Source organism: Schistocerca nitens, chromosome 4 (genome assembly GCF_023898315.1).
Source record: "Schistocerca nitens isolate TAMUIC-IGC-003100 chromosome 4, iqSchNite1.1, whole genome shotgun sequence".
Lineage (NCBI taxonomy): Eukaryota > Metazoa > Arthropoda > Insecta > Orthoptera > Acrididae > Schistocerca > Schistocerca nitens.
The window spans coordinates 399,731,252-399,756,856 of record NC_064617.1 but is presented as its reverse complement, the minus strand read 5'-3'; the positions used below and the strand labels follow the sequence as shown (position 1 = coordinate 399,756,856).

The following is a 25,605-nucleotide window of genomic DNA, read 5'->3' as shown; positions in this document are numbered from 1 at the left end:
TGTTAACGGATGAGGCTAGATTTAGCCGTGACGGTATTTTTACCTTTGGGCCGATTTCAATCCTAATGCAACACGGGTATCACGACGTCATCAGCGTTATTCGTTGAATGTCTAGGCAGGACTGTTCGGAGACCTCATAACTGGACCAGGCTTCCTACTATAGAGAAAAACTGGACAACAATACATGGGGTTTCTGCAGACTGTACTTCCAAATGTATGTGATGATGTGCCACTGAACCAACGCTTTAACATGTGGTTCGTGCATGACGGTGCTCCAGCACATTTTCATTTACGAGTGCACAGGCTTCTATTTCGGACGTATCGTCAACACTGGGTAGGTGGAGGATGGCCTGAGCCATGGTCTCCATCCAGCGGGCGGTGACTTTTGTCATGTTCAAAAAGTCGTGCACGATAGTGAAAACAGATCCATGACTAATTTTCACTTTTCGCTCTAATGTCTCGACTGCGAGACGCCGGACTTCAAGGACACAGTTCTCCTTAGAGATATGATCTATCACTTCGTTATTTTCTTCCAAATACAGAACTCGAATTACCGCATGGTACTCCACTCTATGAATGGGCTGCGACATTTTGACTATAACGGCATGATAAGGTATTATGTCGCAGGGATTTCAATGGGTAACCGATATACAACCACCATCATGGAAACAAATACGAAATTTCAGTACCAAGGCCAGAATTCGAACCTTGTTACAAATTTTCATTCGTCGGTTCAGTCTGCATTTATACACCATAGATGTCTGAGACTTGAAAAGGTCTCTGGAAACATATAGGTTTACTTGATTAAAACATGAAATTTATCACTCAAAACTGAGTTTTCGGGATGATAACTAACACTTTGTGACTACATCTCATATGCGAACTCTTCAGTTATCTGTGTGAAAACATTTGATACTTAAGTCGCCGCAACGCTGTCAGCTTCGAGAGACTTGCATCCGGCCATAAGACACACGAATAAATAAATAATACATCTTGAATTGCATTTGTGTAACAAGTATTTGCTTAGAGTTAACGCATCCCGTATTGGTTTAATGTAAACCAGACCAAAAAGGACGTACTACGTATGCAACCAATATAACACCCCCTTCGTTTTACATTACTTTGTCTAAGTATATAAAAAATTCAAAAACTTGTGTAGCAGATAATAACATGGTATTAACTGCGTCGTGTTATCTCCTGTGTTTAGCTTTGACAGAACTGGATATTGCTCTTCTTAGCCGAAACTGTTTATTGTTAAATGTAATACTGCAATATAGATCGATTATAAATTTAAAGTAATAACCCGTCGCTGTAGCTTCCGACTGAGAATATGTCGTAGTTTAAGTTCATCAATAATTTGTGGTTGATATTTCAATATTTGTCACCCCGGGTATAATTTGTCATTTAGCGCAAGCAGTAGAAATCAAATCCCCTTCTCAACATGGCTTTGGCATTGGCTTCTTTACTGTCTGTTGTGTCTAATCCATATTTGTTTCTTGAAGAAATCGCTAATTTTTCGCCGTGTCTTATAATACATTTGAGATACCTACAAACTGTTACCGAGGGGGCAGCGCATTAGCAAGTCACTGGACTTGTTGTATATATATATACATCGCAAGCCACTTTGCTGGCGGAGGGTGCTTCTGGACTATATACTTTCTACCATCCTGTTCCATTCACGAGCCGCACCTGGAAAGAACGATTACCAAAAACCTCCGTATGAGCTCTGTTTTCTCTGACTTTACGCTAGAAGTATTGTGGTTGGGGGGGAGGGGAGGGGGAGGAGGGGGAGAATTAATATGTCGTCAGACATATTAGTTCGAACACGCGCTCTCCGGATTTTACTAATAAATCTCTCCGTGATATGCAATGCCTCTCTTGTACGGTCTGCCATTATGATTTGTTGAGCATCTCCGTGAATGTCTCGCACCGACTAAACGGTCCCGTGACGAAATACCCTTTATCTCGTCTAAACGTGCAACTTCGTATGGGCTCCAGACTGACGACCAATACTTAAGAATCTGTCTAACAAGTATTTTTAAGCCACATACATACTCAAGAATCGTTCGAACACGTACTTCTTAAACCACTTCTTGCATGCATGAATCAAATTTCCTTAAGATTCCCCCACTGAATCTGAGTGTGATGTCTGTTTTTATCCAATTCATTCCAAACCGTCATCGTACTTTAGGCCACTCCAGATGGTTCCTCACAGATACTTTCCGGTAGTTACAGTTCCCAACGATTGTCTCCAATAATATAATTGAACAGCAGTGGATCTCCTAGACTAGTATGCGCAATACCTTACATTTATTTACGTTCACAAAAATACGGCCAAACCCTACACAAGCCGTCAGTCCTCTGCAGATTTTCCTTCCTTTTTACCAGTAACTTTTCCTCAGCTTTAGAATATGTACGTTAATATTCCAAGAGCGCTTTGTTCCGAGGCCAGTGACACCAGAGCTATAAGTACAGAAGAACAGCTGCAGTGGCACTTCCGCTCATCGAGTTCAGAGGAGTGGAGAGGCGAAAGCAGCGTTAGGAGGCCGCTACCGAGAAGCGTCGGCGCTGTCTTTAGAACGCCGCTCCGAGATAACGGCTTCGCACCGAGCTGTGTCAGGCAGCCACGCGATTTTCTCCGAATTTTGAGTAGCGGCGGCTTCTTTGAGCTCGTGTTGTGCCGCGGGCACCGGCGTCAGCCTTGCGGAGCGGGCGGCGGATCTGTGAAGCTGCGGCAGAGGCCGGCCTGCGCGCAGGGGGAGCTGTCGCCTAGCAACCGTTTCCACGGAAACCCGGGGAACAGAGTCCTGGGGTGCACACGTTCCGCTGCGGCGCATCGGCTTTCGCTGAAACTCGTTAACGGCACTATAATTACGGTACAGCGAAATCGAAAACGAAAACATCAGTCTTTTGACTGGCTCGATGCCATCGTCCTCCCCCCTTACCTGTAATGTAATAGTCTTTCCGGCTCTACGTACATCTGCAAAAATGCTTCACAAGCGAAAGTGCGTGGCGGAGGATACATCGCACTAAAATTGTTCATTTTCTTTCCTACTCCATTAGCGTGTTGAGCGAAGGGAAAAGTACCGTCTATGCGCACGATCTGATAAAAAAGTGTCCGGCATTCCTGGGTATTGTGGAACTGGTCGCTGCATGTCGAGAGAGGCAGGCCCCGCCAGTATAAAAGGAGGCGGGAAGTATTTTGTTGTCAGTAGACAACAGTAACAGCAGAATGGGACGGTAACGAGAGCTCGGTCACTTCCACCGTGGGGTCGCTTGAGTAACAAAAGCAGTAATCCTTCTAACGCAGCCCAAGTCACCTGTTGATGACGTGACTGTGAACTTGAAACGCGAAGGAACGACCACAGATAACATTCTATAAAATTACTTTTCTCTTAATAATATGAATATTTATATATGTGTTTGGAGAGGGAGAGATTGATTTTTGATTGAGACTTTACTTTAACTTGTAACTGGTACCTGAATTTTGGTTGCTGCCTCCTTAAATGACCAGCTTCTGCACCAGTTGGTGACTTATTATAATTTGGAGGAAGTAATTGTTCTTTAAGATTTAAAATACGTTTCTGTTGGTTACTTGGCCGTATTGCGGATAGCTTTGAGCCCAAGTTTTCGTAGTTTTTCATACCTAAGGAACCACTGTTGTAAGTAAATAAGATCAAACAGCCGTCTGCTTTCCTTCAAACTACACGTCCTGTTGCATCAAAATTGGTCAGTGGAGCTCGGCACCATTCTATTATACAAGAACATAATCCAATTACTGCAATTACGAAATGTTGAGAGGTTGTTACGTATTGAATGAAAACTATGCAGAATTCATTTCCTTTTCTGTATTTTAGTGAACTTTTTACACTCACAATTCTGTCGATTGATAGCCGGAGACGACAATGAAGTTCACTTCCTTTTCCAAATGCAAGATATTTCTATTCTTCACTCCCAGAAAATTTGTATCCATAAATGTTTGGCAACTCTTACATACTTTACTCGGTTTTATCACTGAAATAGCAATTTTCATTAAATGTAACAATACGTTCTGAACGACGGCCTAGCACCAAGTTCTCTTTCCACGAGATACAGATGAACAGTCCTCTTTTTTTAATAAATCAGTTGTTTTTTTTATTTTTTTATTTTTTTAGTCCATACTCAAAGATTCACAACTACTATCGTTGCAGGCATTGCGCGCTAAAGAGTTTCTTACTGTCCAACTGCGCTTCACTTCACTTCAAGTACTTTTTGAATCAAATTTAATTTACGGTTTTTACATATATTACTGAGCTTCGCAGAATAAAATTAGGCACAAATTAGTTACTAAAAGGGCAGTGAGGCTCACTTAACATTACAATTCCCTTAATGGACTGGCGTGCGCAGATTCCCGACCTGAACCCAACGGAAAACCTTTGGGATGAGTTACAGTGTCGACTTCGCTCCAGATCGCAGCGTCTAGCATCTCTACCTTCTCTGGTTTCGCCTCTGGAGTAAAAATGCTCTGCCTTTCCTCGACGAACTCTCTGACACCCCAGTGAATGTTTCATCACGAGAGTTCAATCCGCCGACCGGCGAAGAGTGGACACTAATAGCTGTCCCCATACTTTTGATCAGAGTGTGTACCTCTGCACGCGCGTTGATCTCTCTACCACTATATCTGCTTCGATACTCTGCAAATCACGCTTGAGTGCCTGGAAGAGGGGTTCATCGAACCACCTTCACAATAACCCTCTGTTATTCCACTCTCGAACAGCGCGGGAAAAAACAAACGCCAGTATCTTTTTACCTTTTTGTCTTGATCCCTAAGCGAGATATACGATGGTAGCAGCATAATGCTCGCACAGTCTTCGTCGAATATAGGTTCTGTAAATTTTCCCAGCAGGCTTTCATGAAAACTAAGTCGTCTACCTTCCACGGATTCCTATTCGAGTTCCCCGAGTATTTCTGGTATATTTTCTAAGGGGCTGTACCGACATGTCCTATTTATGTACATACGCGACTCTGAATTCGTTCGATGTGAAAATGAAATTTCTGGTAAGGACTGTGGGACCAAACTGCTGAGGTCATCGGTCCCTAGGCTTGTGCACTACTTAATCTAACTTAAACTAACTTACGCTAAGGACAACACACACACCCATGCCCGAGGGAGGACTCGAACCTCCGACGGAGGGAGCCGCGCGGACCGTGACAAGACGCCCTAGAACGCACGGCTACCCCGCGCGGAAAGTTCGGTGTCTGCTCTCATTCTTACCTGATGAGGAGTCCAAACACGGGAGCAATAATTCTGAATTCGTCGCAGTACCGTAATTTGTGCAATTATCTTTGCAGATGCACTGCATTTTCCCTCCTAGCAAATCTAAGTTTTCTATTCGCCTTTCTTGATACGGATTTTACGTGATCGTCCCATTTCATATCGGTTTGTAGTATTAATCCTAAATATTTATCCTATGAGACGTGCTCAAAATACTCACCACTAATCTTGTAATCGGATATTACCAGTTTCTTTCTCTTTGTTATATCTATCCACATTTAAAGACAGCAGCCATTTACTACACCAAGTGGAAATTTTGTCCAAGTCATTCTGTAATTCCTTACAATCTTCCAAAGATGATACTGCGCTGAGCACAACAGCATCGTCACCAAACAATCTGATAGTGCTGATATCTGGCAAATCGTTTTCGTATATTAGGAATTTTATAGGTTCTGTTAGGCTACGTTGGGTCACGCTTCCTATATCTAACTTCCTGACAGTATGTGTTACATATTCTACTCTGCCTACTCTAACAGTTTTATCTTCAGCCTCTCATTCAAGTGTCAAGTTAACTATAGCTCAATTTCAGAATTACCTCAAACACGCTCTCGTATTGTCTTTCCACTATTGAGATGGTTGCACGGGCACCAATCGAAAGCCAATAAACTGAAATAAAGCGAAGGTCTTTCTTCCAGGTATGCTTGTCTACAGAAATGTAGGCTAAAGCAAAGGCGTGATCGGGGCTGGGTATCTATGAATCTACAGCCCCTCCCCCATAACACGTGTTCCGTCCAAAAATATGTGTGTGTGTGTGTGTGTGTGTGTGTGTGTGTGAGAGAGAGAGAGAGAGAGAGAGAGAGAGAGAGAGAGAGAGAGAGAGAGATTGAGAGAGTTCCTTTGCAACATAGGTTTCAGCCTTAACAGTCTCAAAAATTTGCTCGCTGTTGTAGTTGGCAGTATAATAAATTCAGATAGATTCAGAAATCGGCTCCGTTCACTCTAGAGAATTTTTGGTAGCTACAAAAACTAACGAACACATATGCTCCATCGCCGCAGCAGCCGGTGGACAAATGTCCTCTGGAATACAACGTAAAACGTGGAAACAGAATGTATCATCGAGTAGTCGCTATTTGGCCTTTTGTTTACTGAGGGTGTATCATTGCGACATGTATACAGATTACCCAATGGGGACTCGTCCGACATATCGTCGTTGAATGCTGGAGCAGTGTCTTGTATCGAGACTGAGTCGTAAACAAGTAGATCCACATTATGTAGAGGGACCGTCGTCGGGAACAACAAAAGGGAGCGAGAGGTAAATAAACTCAGGCGCAGAGCCCAGACACAAACAGATGCGCCTTGTACCGCCTCGGGTGGGGACGTAGTTTCGGAGGTCAGCCGGCACGCGTCCAAACAAACAGAAGCTGCCGCAGCGGCTGGCAGGAGGGCCGCACCTGCCGACCAGGAGGTAGGCTGTCCCGCATAGCTTTCTCGTCTCGTTTAGTCAATCAGTCGGAAATGGTCTCGTGTGTACCTATTCCACCGTGGTGTACGTCTTTAGAGACAGAACGCTATTGTTTTGCCCCTGTTTCTTCTCTTTTTTGGAATTCAAGCGATGGTCGAGAGAGATGGAGCGCTGGTTTTGGAGGAGGAGGGGGGGGGGGGGGCGGATTCAGGAGGTTAATGTCCTGCAGGAGTAGACCAACATCCCGTTTCGGAATCTGAGGATGTTTTACGATTACATATGGACACTGTTGAAATGTGGCTACTGCTGTACGACTTTGCTCGTATAATACAATATGACTAACTTACGCGTAATTTCACTGTTGGGTTTATGGAAATCGAGCAGTCGCGGCATTCCTCGCTGCGTAAGTTTTCACATCTGAAGTAGACAACTGAGTACACAGAAAGTAACAGACAAATAAAGTTCTTTGCAGAACTAGACACTACCGATTCAAATTTTGATATATATTGATGTTTTATTACTCTATCTTCTTTCGTGTTGAATCTCAGGGCGAAACAGATACAGGGCCAGAAAGAAAACACAAGTACATGCTGAGAGAACTGAATGACTCTTGAAAGAACTACAGTGCAGCTGTGTAATCACAACATCCTTATTTTTGGGACGAAATGTGAAAGGCGTGAGTCATCAACATGAAAGGAATGTTCCAAAGGAAAAGAATTATTCTTTCGTTTCATCATTTGAGGCGGCAACTGGTTTTTCCAACGCCTTTCTATCCAGACTGTTTGGATACCTTCCTTTAATTACGAGACTCTCGTCACATTGCCGTGAATCCATCTGCGTGCATACGATATTACAGGAGTACAGTATTATATACAAGCAACGACAGTAAAACAAGGAAATGGAATGCAGTCGAATTAAATTATAAGGGAATTAGATTGAAGAATGACACACTAAAAGTAAAACATTAGTTTTGCTATTTAGATAGCAAAACAACACGCGACTGCCGAAGTAAAGAGGATATAAATTCAGACTGGCAGTAGCAAGAAAAATATTTCTGAAAAAAGAAGAATTTATTAACAAGTCATTCCTGAAAGTATTTGCCTTGACTGTTGTCTCGTACGGAAGCGAAATGTGGACGATAAGTAGTTCACACAAGCAGAGAAGCTTGTGAAATATCTCATTAAAAGAAGGGATCTGATGTTAGGACGCATCCTGAGGCATGAAGGAATTGACACTCAACTAATGGAGGGAAGAGTGTGTGTGTGTGTGTGTGGGGGGGGGGGGTGAAACATTGTGAAGGGTGACCTACGCGTGAATACAGTAAGCAAGTTGAAATGGATGTTGGTTGCAGTAGTTATGAAAAGATCAGGATAGACTAGCCTGGAGAGTTGCTTCAAACCAGTCTTCGGACCGACGACGACAGTAACAATGTACAACTGTGAAGTAGCAACTTAACTGCGAGTACTTTATTCCTATCTGGTACGAGGAATTGTTTTCGTTTAATGCAGTGGTCTGCTCCACATGGTCCTATTGGAGGTGCTGCACCATTGACCTTCTCCTACCTTCGAACTTACCTGTCATTCACAGAGAGACCTACAGTTTCACAAACCACGGTGCAGCTGGGTATTTCGCACATTAACAGACGCTGCCGAAGTTAGAAGAGTTAGTAGCAGAAAGATAAAAATCCGAGGATTTAGCCCCAGGCCTCTGGATCTGTGGTCCGATGCTCATCCACCATTTTGTACATTTTATTTCTCAGATTGTAATATCTCATACAACAGCATCAAAATTACAGAAAACAAACGCAATTTTTATATAGTTAGATTAATTGTAGCACATTTACACTTCAGTTTTCAGTAGAGAAATTGTGCGAGTATTCCTTGTACCCGTTGTGCATCTTCTTTATTTTCTTTGGGACATGGTCTATAGAAATTTTTCCTTTGTAGCATCTGTGTATTGTTTGTGTAGTCCCTCTTAAACAGTTATTGTGCATTTTCCTTTTATGCCGCATTTGTTTTATAGCTTGGTAAGTTAATGTGGGGAAATTAAGATAAATAACCTTCCGAATTTTTTGTTATATTTGTGGTTTTCCTGTGTTTTGTTATGTTCTGTAATAATGTAATACTAGCAACCCTCCAGTCTTAACTCGTTTCTTTACGGTACCACTTAGTCCGCGTAACTGGCCAGTAATCAGCAGTACGCAGTCTTTTTCATTTACGGGCACGGTCTCTTGTCCAGAAGCAGTGTATCATTGGCGGCCGTATCTTGGTTACAACAGACAATTTTTTCCGTCTATTTCTGTAATTGAATCACCAAACCAACCTGTTGTTTGCATCATCTTTGCTGCAATTAGTATACTAAACACGTTATAAATTACGTTGTATGAACAGTATTAAAACAGATGATAGTGTACATTTGCACTAGTGATTTTTTGTTGTTGCCGTTTTACTCACGAAGGAGCAGAACGGGCTGTTTTGGATCCGTCCCATTATAGAGCCGCGATTCTTTTCAGCCCATTACCAGGTGGTCTGGTAAATGGCGCAGAGGAGGTCCCCGATGGGGAATAAATGGTGATGATTACCAAATCTTTTATTTACTTGACAACCAAGAAAAATCTCGTGAAAACTTTGGTCGGAACCGGGGGATTGGCACTACTTTAATTTATTTCTGGGACTATGTCCTTCATTGTCCCGGACAAAAATTAAAATGTTTTGTGTTTTTATTGTGTATGTATGCGGGTTGGACAAAAATATGGAAACATTGCGAGAAATGCAGACTTCAACATAAAGACAGATGCTAACCATGCACGTAGGTTCCGCTGTTGTACCTGAACACAAACGGCACCTGTGCGATGTCCTCAATACGTTGCAAGTGACAGCCGTGGTCGTAACACTGTTCCGTGTAGTTGTGATTCAAATGGTTCAAATGGCTCTGAACACTATGGGACTTAACATCTGAGGTCATCAGTCCCCTAGAATTTAGAACTACTTAAACCTAACTAACCTAAGGATATCACACACATCCATGCCCGAGGCAGGATTCGAACCTGCGATCGTAGCGGTGGCGCGGTTCCAGACTGAAGCGCCTAGAACCGCTCGGCCACAACGGCCGGCTATAGTTGTGAGTGCAATATGTCAGAGCTAAGTGACTTCGAATAAGGGCAAAGTTTTGAATCACGTAAGGTGAGCGTTTCTGTAACAGTGGTAGCCGTAGTGTTTGGTGTTTGAAGAGGCACCTTATCGAAGGTTTATACCGCATAAGGGGAAGGCGGACAAACATCATCCGCTAAATCACAACGCGGATGTAAGTCTGTGTTGAGTGATCGTGACACACAGTCATTGGACATGATTGTGAGTAAAAATAAGAGGAAGACAGCAGCAAAAGTCACTGCTGAACTGAATGTCAAACTCGCGAACGCTGTCAGCACCAAACCTACAGGAAGGGAGCTCCATAAGCTGGACACTGTAGGGCAAAATCAGTGATGCAGATGCCCGTAACAAGAAAACGTCATGAAAGCATACAACCTGCACTGCGCAGCAATGGAAGAAAGGCATTTGGTCTGATGAGTTCTCATTGCACGCTGTTTCCAATTTCTGACCAAGAATACGTCCCAAGAATGAAACACTGACGTGGGTTCGGTGATAATTCGGGCAGCCATTCATGGTATTCCATGTGCCCCTTGGTTATTCTACAATGTCGCATTACTGTCAAGGACAATGCCATTGTGATACGTGTTACAAACCGGACACAATGGGAAGGACCAGGCCCCTTTGCTTTTTTCTTTTATCACTCGTTTATTACATCAGAGAAGTACACATTTTAAGACAAAATTTAACTACTTGAAATGTTGCTCCCAGCAAAGGTTAACATAAGCAGAGACAAAACTTAGCTGTCTTAAGGGTTTCTGCTGGCAACAAATTTTAAGGGGGCTATGTAAGGTTTATATCAATTTAGCTCAAACATGTAGCTAGTGATTGAATCACGGCACAGACACTTCAACAATTTCGGTAACAAATAAATAGCGTGAATTTGTACTCACAGTAACCAACTAATCAACAGTCTTGCCATTGAATAAGTAGTAGGCCATTTGGAACGAATTAGCAACACCCCGAAACTAGGGGAGTAAATACCAACAGTCTTGCTCCCCATTAAATAAACAAACTTACAGTAATTAAATGAATAACAAATTAAACGCACTACGCTCCACTCAAACTGTTCAGTGGAAGCCAAGTCAAAATGAAGATTCCATTAACTGACTAGCACTGAAATCACACTAAAGTTCATCTATGTGTTCCCAGACACACATGGGCAAACTTATAGAAGACAAGATTTTGAAGGGAGCACATCAGTAAAACCAGTAGTTGAGCTAACTCGTGCCACTGAAAATTAAGGTACTAGACCGGGGCACAAAGTGGTATACAGTGAGGTTGCCTTAGTGCTATACTGCGCTCCAAAATATTAATTCAAATGGCCAATTCAAAATTAAGTACACATAAACCAGCATTAATTAACGAGGAGTGACACCAGGTCGCTCGAAGGGATGACAACACTTAATTGAAAAGACAAATGCCGGAAGCGGCAGTAACATCAAACACCTTCTCCTAGTTTTAACCAGGAGTCACTTCCCGCTATACAAGTAAACATTTAACCAAGCACAAGGAAGGAACCCCAAAGAGAAAATTCAAATAAAACCCCCAAAATATTATAAAGGACAGGGAACCCCGACTATTTAAATTTAAAAGAATTAACTCTCCCCAAAGGCAGTGTAACCGCGAAGTACACCCTTAAGAGGCCACCAAAATTGGTTACAAAAAGTCTTATACAGTTGCTCCTTTTCTTTTAAGAAACACAAGGCTGCTTAGCTTCAGCTCGCTTCTGCTGGACGTCCGGTATGGCTCGTGTAGAATACATCAGGCAACAACCCAAGCTAGGCAGTCGCAAGGCACGGCGAGCAAAATCAGGAGAGCAGACAGGCAGGCAGCCAACACATATCCTCCATGCTGAACCGGCAGACCGCGTACGACCAGCTCCACATATACGTGGTTGTTTCCACCTCGTACCTCACGGCGTCTAAGCAGGTTGCCCGAAAAAACGTCAACTGCCACTCGCCCCGCGAATGCGGAAAACAACAAGACAAGCAAATATAAGAAACCTCGAAGGATCGATAATCGACATCCAAGAGACTGGCGCGCCAGTAACGAGCGCCACGGCTCGCATGGTACAAAGCTCGTTTCCCAAAGATGATGCTGTTTTCCAAGATGATAGGCATCCTGTTCAGACATGTCGTATCGTCCAGGACTGGTTTTGTGAGGACAAGGATGAATTGTCGCATTTTCTATGGTGACCACAGTCATCAGATCTAATATTACTGAGCCTTTGTGGTCAAGTTTGGAGAGAAGGGTGCGTAATTTCTGTCACCTCTATCACCATTACATGAACTTGCCACTACTTCGCAGGGAGACTGGTATTAGACCCCCTTGAAAACCACCCAGGACTGATTTATCCATTCCGAGACGACTGGAGGCTGGCCTGAATGCCAATGGTTTTCCTACAATGTATTAGGCATGGTGATGTGTTTATGTTGTTTCTCTATTTTTTCCACCCCTGTATGTTGTGTATCAGCGTGTGTGTAACTGTATGTCGTCAAATGTAAGATCGAATGCACCAGTGGACTTGTAGGCGGCTGTTTAAGAGTCGAAGTCGCTAGGCAGCTGCAGGTGCTGGACAGTCGACAGCAGTGCGCGGCGCCGTTGAGGCCCTTAGGAAGGCAACGCCCGTCTGCAGGGTGTTAACCTCTACGTGCGCTCCCGCAATGGCTATTTTCGCGCCGCGCTGCACGACGCGCCGAGTGTTGCTCGCTTTACGACGTCACGTCCAGTCGGCAGCGTGAACTCAAAAGAAAGCGGCTTCCGGTGGGCGTTTGTGCGTCGCCAACAGCCACGCCCCGTCGTCGTGTCAGCACTCACTGACAGACAACGAGAAGTATCTCTGCTTTCGGTAGCCCAATGAACGGAACACTGAAATACGAAACAGTTGTGGTAGTTTGTGTTCAAAAATGGTTCAAATGGCTCTGAGCACTATGGGACTCAACTGCTGAGGTCATAAGTCCCCTAGAACTTAGAACTACTTAAACCTAACTAACCTAAGGACATCACACACATCCATGCCCGAGGCAGGATTCGAACCTGCGACCGTAGCGCCTAGAACCGCTCGGTGAAAACAGCCGGCCTTCAAACAATGAACTGCTTATTTTGCGTAGATAAATTTAAAATATATCATTTTCTGCAGTCAGACTATTAGGAAATACAAATTTTTTTTGGAAAAGTACAAATCTGTTCTTTGTTTTACGCAATTTTTTTCGCTTTCTCGCTTATCTTAACTGAGTATTAGGAATGTTTCGCATCTTAATGGCTTCAGACCGCAGTTACATCATAAGTAATTATTGCCTCATTCGTCGTAGTTATGATGTCTTTCTTCCATTTGGTCTCACATAATTGTAATATTTTGAATCATAAAATATACTCGCTGGGAAATGTGCATTTGGTGTGCTTAATGTCGTACATTGGCGTGTAAAAAATTTAGATAACACTTCGAAATTATTTATGAACGTGGACGATCAGCTATATCGCCCTCTGTTCACGATTAAATAGCGTTTACTAACTAGAGGTAGATCACTCCAGACCAAATGATTGTAGACTTGAGATGTACTGAATATGTGTCACGGATGTCATTGTTATATGTTTTATCAAGTCATATGCAGTCACCTGCGATGTCGTCTGCAGTGTGACAGCATCCTACAAAGGAAAAAGCCTGTAACTGGCCAGCAGGCCCCTGAAGAATGCATTGGTTTTTTCAATAAAATGCTAGCAACAATTGCACTTCTCTTTTCATTTCAATAACTGCGACCAGTTTCTGCCCCCAAGGGCATCCATTATCCAGTGGTAGCCTATATCTCACGCGTCGTAAGTCGTTCTGTGCGCTCTCAGGACGATTGACGTATTATACCGCTGGATAGTGACCTTGGAGGCAGGTATTGGTCGTGGGTTCTAAAATAAAAAGAAAAATGCAACTGGTGGTGACATTTTATTCAAAATCGGCACTACAGATGCGGAACCTACATCAACGTGCTCCTTATGCTGGACAAGAAGAGGTTACAGTAATGTTAAGAATCTGTTTGGTATATGGTAATAGCCATTTGCTTCTGTACAGTATCGTAATTACTAGCAATTTTTTTGTAAGCTCTGGGTAAAGAGCATGAAACCTTCCTTTATGCTCAATAAATTGGGTTATTACTGTATACGCAATGCCCCTTTTTGCAGATGTTCTTATGAGCAGTATTTGAGCATTGTGAAAGGAATAGAGTATCGCCCCTTGAGAAGATCCTTCCGTCTCGGAGCATTCGTGGCGTTGAACGAAGTCCCAGAGTGTGTGTGTGTGTGTGTGGGGGGGGGGGGGGGGGGATGCTGCACCCACCAGAATCGATTCGGTATTTGCGACGGGTCGAGGCAGATTATGCGAAGTACTGCTCCGAAAGTGAACTACGATACGAAACGTTTACTGTCGGTCCCAGATCAACTTTCCGCAATTGTTACACTATTAAACCCACAATAACTTTTACTGATTCGACGGAAGTGACGACTCCTAACTACTAATAAACACCCTGTACCAATATAAGTACTTGCAGAAAGATTCCGAGGACTGACAGTGGACTGTAGAAGTACCTCGCTAACAGTTCATAAACCGCCTTCAGCTGGCACCTAGGGAAGGACCAGGCCCCTTTGCTTTTTTCTTTTATCACTCGTTTATTACATCAGAGAAGTACACATTTTAAGACAAAATTTAACTACTTGAAATGTTGCTCCCAGCAAAGGTTAACATAAGCAGAGACAAAACTTAGCTGTCTTAAGGGTTTCTGCTGGCAACAAATTTTAAGGGGGCTATGTAAGGTTTATATCAATTTAGCTCAAACATGTAGCTAGTGATTGAATCACGGCACAGACACTTCAACAATTTCGGTAACAAATAAATAGCGTGAATTTGTACTCACAGTAACCAACTAATCAACAGTCTTGCCATTGAATAAGTAGTAGGCCATTTGGAACGAATTAGCAACACCCCGAAACTAGGGGAGTAAATACCAACAGTCTTGCTCCCCATTAAATAAACAAACTTACAGTAATTAAATGAATAACAAATTAAACGCACTACGCTCCACTCAAACTGTTCAGTGGAAGCCAAGTCAAAATGAAGATTCCATTAACTGACTAGCACTGAAATCACACTAAAGTTCATCTATGTGTTCCCAGACACACATGGGCAAACTTATAGAAGACAAGATTTTGAAGGGAGCACATCAGTAAAACCAGTAGTTGAGCTAACTCGTGCCACTGAAAATTAAGGTACTAGACCGGGGCACAAAGTGGTATACAGTGAGGTTGCCTTAGTGCTATACTGCGCTCCAAAATATTAATTCAAATGGCCAATTCAAAATTAAGTACACATAAACCAGCATTAATTAACGAGGAGTGACACCAGGTCGCTCGAAGGGATGACAACACTTAATTGAAAAGACAAATGCCGGAAGCGGCAGTAACATCAAACACCTTCTCCTAGTTTTAACCAGGAGTCACTTCCCGCTATACAAGTAAACATTTAACCAAGCACAAGGAAGGAACCCCAAAGAGAAAATTCAAATAAAACCCCCAAAATATTATAAAGGACAGGGAACCCCGACTATTTAAATTTAAAAGAATTAACTCTCCCCAAAGGCAGTGTAACCGCGAAGTACACCCTTAAGAGGCCACCAAAATTGGTTACAAAAAGTCTTATACAGTTGCTCCTTTTCTTTTAAGAAACACAAGGCTGCTTAGCTTCAGCTCGCTTCTGCTGGACGTCCGGTATGGCTCGTGTAGAATACATCAGGCAACAACCCAAGCTAGGCAGTCGCAAGGCACGGCGAGCAAAATCAGGAGAGCAGACAGGCAGGCAGCCAACACATATCCTCCATGCTGAACCGGCAGACCGCGTACGACCAGCTCCACATATACGTGGTTGTTTCCACCTCGTACCTCACGGCGTCTAAGCAGGTTGCCCGAAAAAACGTCAACTGCCACTCGCCCCGCGAATGCGGAAAACAACAAGACAAGCAAATATAAGAAACCTCGAAGGATCGATAATCGACATCCAAGAGACTGGCGCGCCAGTAACGAGCGCCACGGCTCGCATGGTACAAAGCTCGTTTCCCAAAGATGATGCTGTTTTCCAAGATGATAGGCATCCTGTTCAGACATGTCGTATCGTCCAGGACTGGTTTTGTGAGGACAAGGATGAATTGTCGCATTTTCTATGGTGACCACAGTCATCAGATCTAATATTACTGAGCCTTTGTGGTCAAGTTTGGAGAGAAGGGTGCGTAATTTCTGTCACCTCTATCACCATTACATGAACTTGCCACTACTTCGCAGGGAGACTGGTATTAGACCCCCTTGAAAACCACCCAGGACTGATTTATCCATTCCGAGACGACTGGAGGCTGGCCTGAATGCCAATGGTTTTCCTACAATGTATTAGGCATGGTGATGTGTTTATGTTGTTTCTCTATTTTTTCCACCCCTGTATGTTGTGTATCAGCGTGTGTGTAACTGTATGTCGTCAAATGTAAGATCGAATGCACCAGTGGACTTGTAGGCGGCTGTTTAAGAGTCGAAGTCGCTAGGCAGCTGCAGGTGCTGGACAGTCGACAGCAGTGCGCGGCGCCGTTGAGGCCCTTAGGAAGGCAACGCCCGTCTGCAGGGTGTTAACCTCTACGTGCGCTCCCGCAATGGCTATTTTCGCGCCGCGCTGCACGACGCGCCGAGTGTTGCTCGCTTTACGACGTCACGTCCAGTCGGCAGCGTGAACTCAAAAGAAAGCGGCTTCCGGTGGGCGTTTGTGCGTCGCCAACAGCCACGCCCCGTCGTCGTGTCAGCACTCACTGACAGACAACGAGAAGTATCTCTGCTTTCGGTAGCCCAATGAACGGAACACTGAAATACGAAACAGTTGTGGTAGTTTGTGTTCAAAAATGGTTCAAATGGCTCTGAGCACTATGGGACTCAACTGCTGAGGTCATAAGTCCCCTAGAACTTAGAACTACTTAAACCTAACTAACCTAAGGACATCACACACATCCATGCCCGAGGCAGGATTCGAACCTGCGACCGTAGCGCCTAGAACCGCTCGGTGAAAACAGCCGGCCTTCAAACAATGAACTGCTTATTTTGCGTAGATAAATTTAAAATATATCATTTTCTGCAGTCAGACTATTAGGAAATACAAATTTTTTTTGGAAAAGTACAAATCTGTTCTTTGTTTTACGCAATTTTTTTCGCTTTCTCGCTTATCTTAACTGAGTATTAGGAATGTTTCGCATCTTAATGGCTTCAGACCGCAGTTACATCATAAGTAATTATTGCCTCATTCGTCGTAGTTATGATGTCTTTCTTCCATTTGGTCTCACATAATTGTAATATTTTGAATCATAAAATATACTCGCTGGGAAATGTGCATTTGGTGTGCTTAATGTCGTACATTGGCGTGTAAAAAATTTAGATAACACTTCGAAATTATTTATGAACGTGGACGATCAGCTATATCGCCCTCTGTTCACGATTAAATAGCGTTTACTAACTAGAGGTAGATCACTCCAGACCAAATGATTGTAGACTTGAGATGTACTGAATATGTGTCACGGATGTCATTGTTATATGTTTTATCAAGTCATATGCAGTCACCTGCGATGTCGTCTGCAGTGTGACAGCATCCTACAAAGGAAAAAGCCTGTAACTGGCCAGCAGGCCCCTGAAGAATGCATTGGTTTTTTCAATAAAATGCTAGCAACAATTGCACTTCTCTTTTCATTTCAATAACTGCGACCAGTTTCTGCCCCCAAGGGCATCCATTATCCAGTGGTAGCCTATATCTCACGCGTCGTAAGTCGTTCTGTGCGCTCTCAGGACGATTGACGTATTATACCGCTGGATAGTGACCTTGGAGGCAGGTATTGGTCGTGGGTTCTAAAATAAAAAGAAAAATGCAACTGGTGGTGACATTTTATTCAAAATCGGCACTACAGATGCGGAACCTACATCAACGTGCTCCTTATGCTGGACAAGAAGAGGTTACAGTAATGTTAAGAATCTGTTTGGTATATGGTAATAGCCATTTGCTTCTGTACAGTATCGTAATTACTAGCAATTTTTTTGTAAGCTCTGGGTAAAGAGCATGAAACCTTCCTTTATGCTCAATAAATTGGGTTATTACTGTATACGCAATGCCCCTTTTTGCAGATGTTCTTATGAGCAGTATTTGAGCATTGTGAAAGGAATAGAGTATCGCCCCTTGAGAAGATCCTTCCGTCTCGGAGCATTCGTGGCGTTGAACGAAGTCCCAGAGTGTGTGTGTGTGTGTGTGGGGGGGGGGGGGGGATGCTGCACCCACCAGAATCGATTCGGTATTTGCGACGGGTCGAGGCAGATTATGCGAAGTACTGCTCCGAAAGTGAACTACGATACGAAACGTTTACTGTCGGTCCCAGATCAACTTTCCGCAATTGTTACACTATTAAACCCACAATAACTTTTACTGATTCGACGGAAGTGACGACTCCTAACTACTAATAAACACCCTGTACCAATATAAGTACTTGCAGAAAGATTCCGAGGACTGACAGTGGACTGTAGAAGTACCTCGCTAACAGTTCATAAACCGCCTTCAGCTGGCACCTAGCAACTTTCGCTGGAAATCTCCACTAAACACAAAAGCGGGATATCAGTTCAAAGTCAAAAGCGAAAAAATGCGCACAAAACAACCACACTTCGAATTTCATTGAAAACAAATTTAAGTTTTTTGTTTTGCTTGGATATCGTCATGTCCGTCACTTTTACCAGACTCCAGCCTAGCTAATGACCCCACGCTCTGCTAAAGGCCTCTCCTGTTGAGCGTGTGCTTGCTCACTAAACGCCAACACTCTCCTAGAAAAACATAAACTGGTTAGACAGAATTCCACGCCGGTGCACGGAAAAGTAGTTTAAAATTCTTACAGGTTTTCCGTACTGGAGAAGTAATTCAGCTGATCACAAAGGACTCTGACTTAAATGTTTTAAAACGTCACGCGACTTGGCTTCTGTATCAGACGATGACTGACAGTTAACCACTCGATTTCGTGAGCTCCAAGCTGCTACACAACTGTTTCTTTTAATGTACTGGTCTTTCAGCCAATCAGCCTGTGTAACTGATTGCACTCGCTTTCATTGGCAGTTTCCTATATCCACTAACAGCCTTCCCTTGCAGAACGCAGGCACTTTCGTTGGCCAATTCTTACTCAAATGTTCAAATGTGTATGAAATCTTATGGGACTTAACTGCTACGGTCATCAGTCCCTAAGCTTACACACTACCTAACCTAAATTATCCTAAGGGCAAACATACACACCCATGCCCGAGGGAGGACTCGAACCTCCGCCGGGACCAGCCGCACAGTCCATGACTGCAGTGCCCTAGACCGCTCGGCTAATCCCGCGCGGCCCAATTCCTACTCTCACTGATAGCACACCCCTGTAAAGCGCTGACACCTGCGTGGGTTTTCCGGAAATTTATTTTCTTCGGGTTCTATAAAATATGGGAAACTAACTAGCTCTTAAGTCAACCTAGTAGGTTCGGATCACGAACTATTTTAGACGGATTATGGAAAGTGCAACTCATCATCTCCAGGCCCGAGAAGCCCCTCACCCGCTTCTACGAATACTGGTAGCCAGCTCTGGCGTCAATAGCCAAGAGAAAGAGTCAATGGGAATATCCAGGACTGAGGCGTCATCCTTTCGAGGATATCCTGCAATTGTTGGATTCAGAGGATTGCTTCCTCGTGCAGATGCAACGGGATAGTCATAGTCTAGATTATGTCGTCGTTTTGTAACATTTCATTTCCGAACCGTACCTGTTTCCTCATTTCACTGTGTACGTGATTTACCCATGATGGCCGGTGTTTTCCAAAAACCATCACAAACTTCTAAACACCCCCAGGAAGCAGCACTTAACAAAAGTGCTATAAGTGGGAAACGGAAATGTCCAAAGAAAATGCCTACATTCTGAGTACTGGTGATTCTGATTGCCTGGAAAGCCAAAATGTTAAATAATTTAGTGTAGCTGTCTGGAGACCGGGAAGTTGGCGAGTCGACAGGCAGGCTTCGTGCGGTGGAGAAATCGTGTGCTCTCTGAGGCGGTAGTGGTCTTATCGTGCTGTATTTCAGAATTCGGGCAAAGGTCATCCTTCGTGACGAATCGAATTATCTCTTACAGTACGGAAAACTGAGAGAGTACACAAGTGCTTTTCCTGTGTGCGTTTGTTGATTTCTGATTCTGGTTTTAAACGCGAATGTTGCCTTTCAGCAAGTGGCAGACGCTCTATAGGCACAGACCTCAGATTATGAAGTGTAGCCAATTAGTTACCTGGACTTTTGTGCCACTGTTTCCTTTTTGACATTGATTGTGTTGCTGTTTTGCTGTGGAGAAATTGCGGAGGTTGCTAGAAGTCAGTTGGTGGTGCTTAGTGAACAGTTAATGTTGTACTTATTCCAGTCAAGTGTTCAGACCTCGGAATCTTCCTGAGAGTAGTTAGATAGGTGCAGAGATCTTACCTATTGACTTCTGAGTAGAGAGAAGTTTAACCCTGTCTTGCGGATTAAAGCGAAACTGGCAATCCTTATTTTGACTGATTGGGCAGTGTGGCAATGAATAGAATTAATCTGAGTCCGCCAATAAGCGTTTCCGATTAATCTGTGGAGGGAAACGTCGATTTCCCGCGACTCCGCGAAAACTCCGCGGCGTGGACAAAAGGAACGTTACCGTACGGTTCGTTCCAGCTTGGAGTCTTGTTGGCTCACGAGTGAGATGATTGAAACCTTCGCCGCGCAGGGTAGCCGCGCGGTCTAGGGTGCCTTGCTAGGACTCGCGCGGCTCCCCTCGTCAGAGGTTCGAGCCCTCCCTCGCCATGGCTGTGTGTGTTGTCCTTAGCGTACCTTAGCTTAAGTTAGATTAAGTAGTTTGTAAGCCTACGAACCGATGACCTCAGCAAGTTGGTCACATAGGAACATAGTACCTTCACCAGCTTGAAACTTTTTTGTTTGAACTTATAACCTTTCTGTTTGCACTTGTAACATATGTGCGCAACCTTTAGAGTTAATATTTCTAAATGTGGTTACTGTGTAATCTTTAAGCTGTGTTGACACAAACATAATATAAATGCAAAACTGTGTGAATATTCAGCACTTTGAATGTAGAAGGATGCAGAATTTTCTAAAATAACGTTCTGAATCTAAAAGGATATGTGACCTAGCGTATGTGGTTGCTAATTGTTTAACAATAGAGATTTTAATACTGACTGATATATATGTGCAGTTACTTACAATCTGAATCTATACAGGGACGTGTAGTGCCCTGAATAGCTTTGTACCTGCCGAATAAACGGACACACACACACACATCGGGATGAATCCGGCCTTGAATGTAGGTTGTACAGTTGCCTGGGTATTTTCCTTGCGCGACGTTGATCATTTCCCGGTGGTTCCGTGGGGGACAATGAGTGGGGACACCAAGGAGACCTACTGGGTTACCTTAAACTGGATGACCTTATCAGTGGAACCTGATACGCAAGGTCATGTCGTCCTGTACATACACCAATTCTTCATTTGCATGGTCATATTGTCCGTAGTTGTTTTACAATTCCTGAGGTTATTTTCGTTCTATCATTACGATTACAAGAAAATGCGTGTTTTTTCTCATCAGATGGATTGCGTAAAGCATCATCAGTGGTCTACAATTACAGATACTTACAATTTGATTTGTTTTTATGGTAAAAAAACAGTTAGTTAGCAAGTTGTTGGTGTTTGCTTACGGTAATTTCCGCTTGGTTTCTCGCTTACATCATGGAATGCCATCTGCTATTCGAATCTGATAGTTTTGGCCTAATTTTTCGCTTATCTGCAGAACTATGCATTTTATACGCTTTACACAACACACTTTTTCGTACATCACTGTTTATTGTTATACTTCTCCGCGTATATTATGGTTTTTAGTGTTACCAACATTGCCACTAGTTTGTCTTTGACCTATACCTTTTTTTAGTTAATTATATGTGTGTTATTCTATTTAATTATGTTGCTGTTTATTTATATATTGTGTAAGAATAATGATGGAGTGTTTTCTTGCGGTGAATACACGGGGGAGGGAGAAGCAAATATGAGTGGACATAAGTGAGTTGGAAAGTGAGTTGGAGAGAAAGGTGAGCAGCAAGAAGTGAAATGAAAATGGGAGAGGGGGGGGGGGGGAGGGGAGAGGTTGAAGAAATGGAAAGGCTCTTTTCTTTTTCATACGATTTTTCTATTATTTTATATGGCGTCTGGTTCCCGTTTCTTACTTGGTCATTGAGTAACTGTTTATTTTGTATTAATGCTTTGTGTGCATGGAAATTTTCTTGGAAAGGGAGCAGGTGTTTGTCTTTACTGATTCTTACAATGTTCATAACTTTTTCATTGTTGTTTGTGCTGTGGTATTCCTGTTTTACATGATCTGCAAATGTTGAATGGTTTGTACCGTATTTCAGTGCTCATGTGTTCTTTATATCTTGTGTCAAATATCCTTCCCATCATTACAATCTATATTTTTTCGAAATCTCTGCAGCTGAGCTGATAGGTAATACGTTGTTGATTTCAGTTTTGGGATGTTACCGAACTGTTTTCCGATCTCATAAACAAATAAAATTGTAAATATCTGTAATTGCAGACCACTGATGGCGCTTTAATTCAATTAAGCGAAACGCGTATGGTGAGAAATACACGCATTTTCTTGCACTCGTAGTTGTAATAACCGAACGAAAATACCAACAGGATTTGCTGTCTTACTACTTATCAGCTGAAGCGTACCATATCACAGTCCCCTATTGACAACACGGCTACAACTTTTTTCGATGTCTCTCAATGTGTCTTAGAAAGACACCGGACGCGACGTGACTGGACGCACTGGAAGTGATGCATCGCCCGGTGTTTAGCTGTCTTTTCTCCTACCGTGGCAGCCTGCAGACGTCAGCACCGTTAGAAACATTAACTCTGGTAGTCCACAGATATCTCCTCCACACATGTGCTCAGGGACCATGCTAAATGTGGCAAAGATTAGAAAAAATGCTCATACAGACAACTTACAACATATCGACTGATGTCAGAAACTAGTTATCAATTTATATAAGACTGGACTATGTTGTATGAAAACTTGCAGTGAGAAGTTGTTGACCGGTATGTGTCACAACTGTACATACACTAGACGAGAAGTGCGAGCGAGATATTAATTACCACCGTACGGCGATCTGTTGCAGGCAGCACAATGAGTTCTGACGCCCCGCCGGCCGAGCAGAAGCAGCAGCCGCAGGAGCAGGAGGAGAAGACGAACGAGGAGGAGGAGCAGAAGAAGAGCGAGGACAAGAAGGAGATAGAGGACGAGGAGCGCGAGCAGATGCTGAACGCGGAGAACCGCGACCGCGACGGCGGCGGCGGCGACGGCCAGCAGCCGGAGGTGGGCGGCGTGCAGAAGATGCGGCGCGTGCTCGAGGAGTCCGACCACGAGCCGCAGTCCGCCGGCAAGAAGAAGATACCCATCGGCGGCATCCGCATCCCGGGGTTCCTCCGCAGCCGCTCCCGCGAGAAGACCAAGGTCAGGCCCGCACAGTTCTCATAGCTGCCACTCCTCTGTTACTGTTCTCTCAAATAAAACCATCTAGGTCGCTTTATATTTCAAAGGTATATATATATATATATATATATATATATATATATATATATATATACTCCTGGAAATTGAAATAAGAACACCGTGAATTCATTGTCCCAGGAAGGGGAAACTTTATTGACACATTCCTGGGGTCAGATACATCACATGATCACACTGACAGAACCACAGGCACATAGACACAGGCAACAGAGCATGCACAATGTCGGCACTAGTACAGTGTATATCCACCTTTCGCAGCAATGCAGGCTGCTATTCTCCCATGGAGACGATCGTAGAGATGCTGGATGTAGTCCTGTGGAACGGCTTACCGTGCCATTTCCACCTGGCGCCTCAGTTGGACCAGCGTTTGTGCTGGACGTGCAGACCGCGTGAGACGACGCTTCATCCGGTCCCAAACATGCTCAATGGGGGACAGATCCGGAGATCTTGCTGGCCAGGGTAGTTGACTTACACCTTCTAGAGCACGTTGGGTGGCACGGGATACATGCGGACGTGCATTGTCCTGTTGGAACAGCAAGTTCCCTTGCCGGTCTAGGAATGGTAGAACGATGGGTTCGATGACGGTTTGGATGTACCGTGCACTATTCAGTGTCCCCTCGACGATCACCAGTGGTGTACGGCCAGTGTAGGAGATCGCTCCCCACACCATGATGCCGGGTGTTGGCCCTGTGTGCCTCGGTCGTATACAGTCCTGATTGTGGCGCTCACCTGCACACCGCCAAACACGCATACGACCATCATTGGCACCAAGGCAGAAGCGACTCTCATCGCTGAAGACGACACGTTTCCATTCGTCCCTCCATTCACGCCTGTCGCGACACCACTGGAGGCGGGCTGCACGATGTTGGGGCGTGAGCGAAAGACGGCCTAACGGTGTGCGGGACCGTAGCCCAGCTTCATGGAGACGATTGCGAATGGTCCTCGCCGATACCCCAGGAGCAACAGTGTCCCTAATTTGCTGGGAAGTGGCGGTGCGGTCCCCTACGGCACTGCGTAGGATCCTACGGTCTTGGCGTGCATCCGTGCGTCGCTGCGGTCCGGTCCCAGGTCGACGGGCACGTGCACCTTCCGCCGACCACTGGCGACAACATCGATGTACTGTGGAGACCTCACGCCCCACGTGTTGAGCAATTCGGCGGTACGTCCACCCGGCCTCCCGCATGCCCACTATACGCCCTCGCTCAAAGTCCGTCAACTGCACATACGGTTCACGTCCACGCTGTCGCGGCATGCTACCAGTGTTAAAGACTGCGATGGAGCTCCGTATGCCACGGCAAACTGGCTGACACTGACGGCGGCGGTGCACAAATGCTGCGCAGCTAGCGCCATTCGACGGCCAACACCGCGGTTCCTGGTGTGTCCGCTGTGCCGTGCGTGTGATCATTGCTTGTACAGCCCTCTCGCAGTGTCCGGAGCAAGTATGGTGGGTCTGACACACCGGTGTCAATGTGTTCTTTTTTCCATTTCCAGGAGTGTATATATATATACAGGGTGAGTCACCTAACGTTACCGCTGGATATATTTCGTAAACCACATCAAATACTGACGAACCGATTCCACAGACCGAACGTGAGGAGAGGGGCTAGTGTAATTGTTTAATACAAACCAAACAAAAATGCACGGAAGTATGTTTTTTAACACAAACCTACGTTTTTTTAATGGAACCCCGGTAGTTTTGTCAGCACATCTGAACATATAAACAAATACGTAATCAGTGCCGTTTGTTGCATTGTAAAATGTTAATTACATCCGGAGATATTGTAACCTAAAGTTGACGCTTGAAACCTCCGACGTTCAGTTGTGTGTTGTAACAAACACGGGTCACGGTCGGCGAGCAGCATCTGCAGGGACATGTTTCTTTCTGTGGGGTACGTTAATGGAGAATGTGTACCGTGATGTGCCTACAACCCCAGAGGATATGAAACAACGTATCGTGGCAGCCTGCGGCGACATTACACCAGATGTACTGCAGCGTGTACGACATTCATTACGCCAGAGATTGCAATGTGTGCAGCAAATGATGGCCACCACATTGAACATCTATTGGCCTGACATGTCGGGACACACTCTATTCC

At 44.2% G+C, this 25,605-nt stretch overlaps 1 protein-coding gene across 3 annotated transcripts in view; it reads left to right on the top strand.

The window, feature by feature from the left end:
- Positions 1-25,605, top strand: part of LOC126253516 (neurotactin) — a 281,622-nt gene that overhangs the window by 135,231 nt on the left and 120,786 nt on the right. For all 3 annotated transcript variants that reach the window (XM_049954891.1, XM_049954890.1, XM_049954892.1), the window contains exon 2: positions 23,118-23,452. In XM_049954891.1, coding sequence (XP_049810848.1) covers positions 23,126-23,452 — 327 coding nt within the window. In that variant the 5' untranslated portion in view covers positions 23,118-23,125. The remainder of the gene's footprint in view (positions 1-23,117; positions 23,453-25,605) is intronic.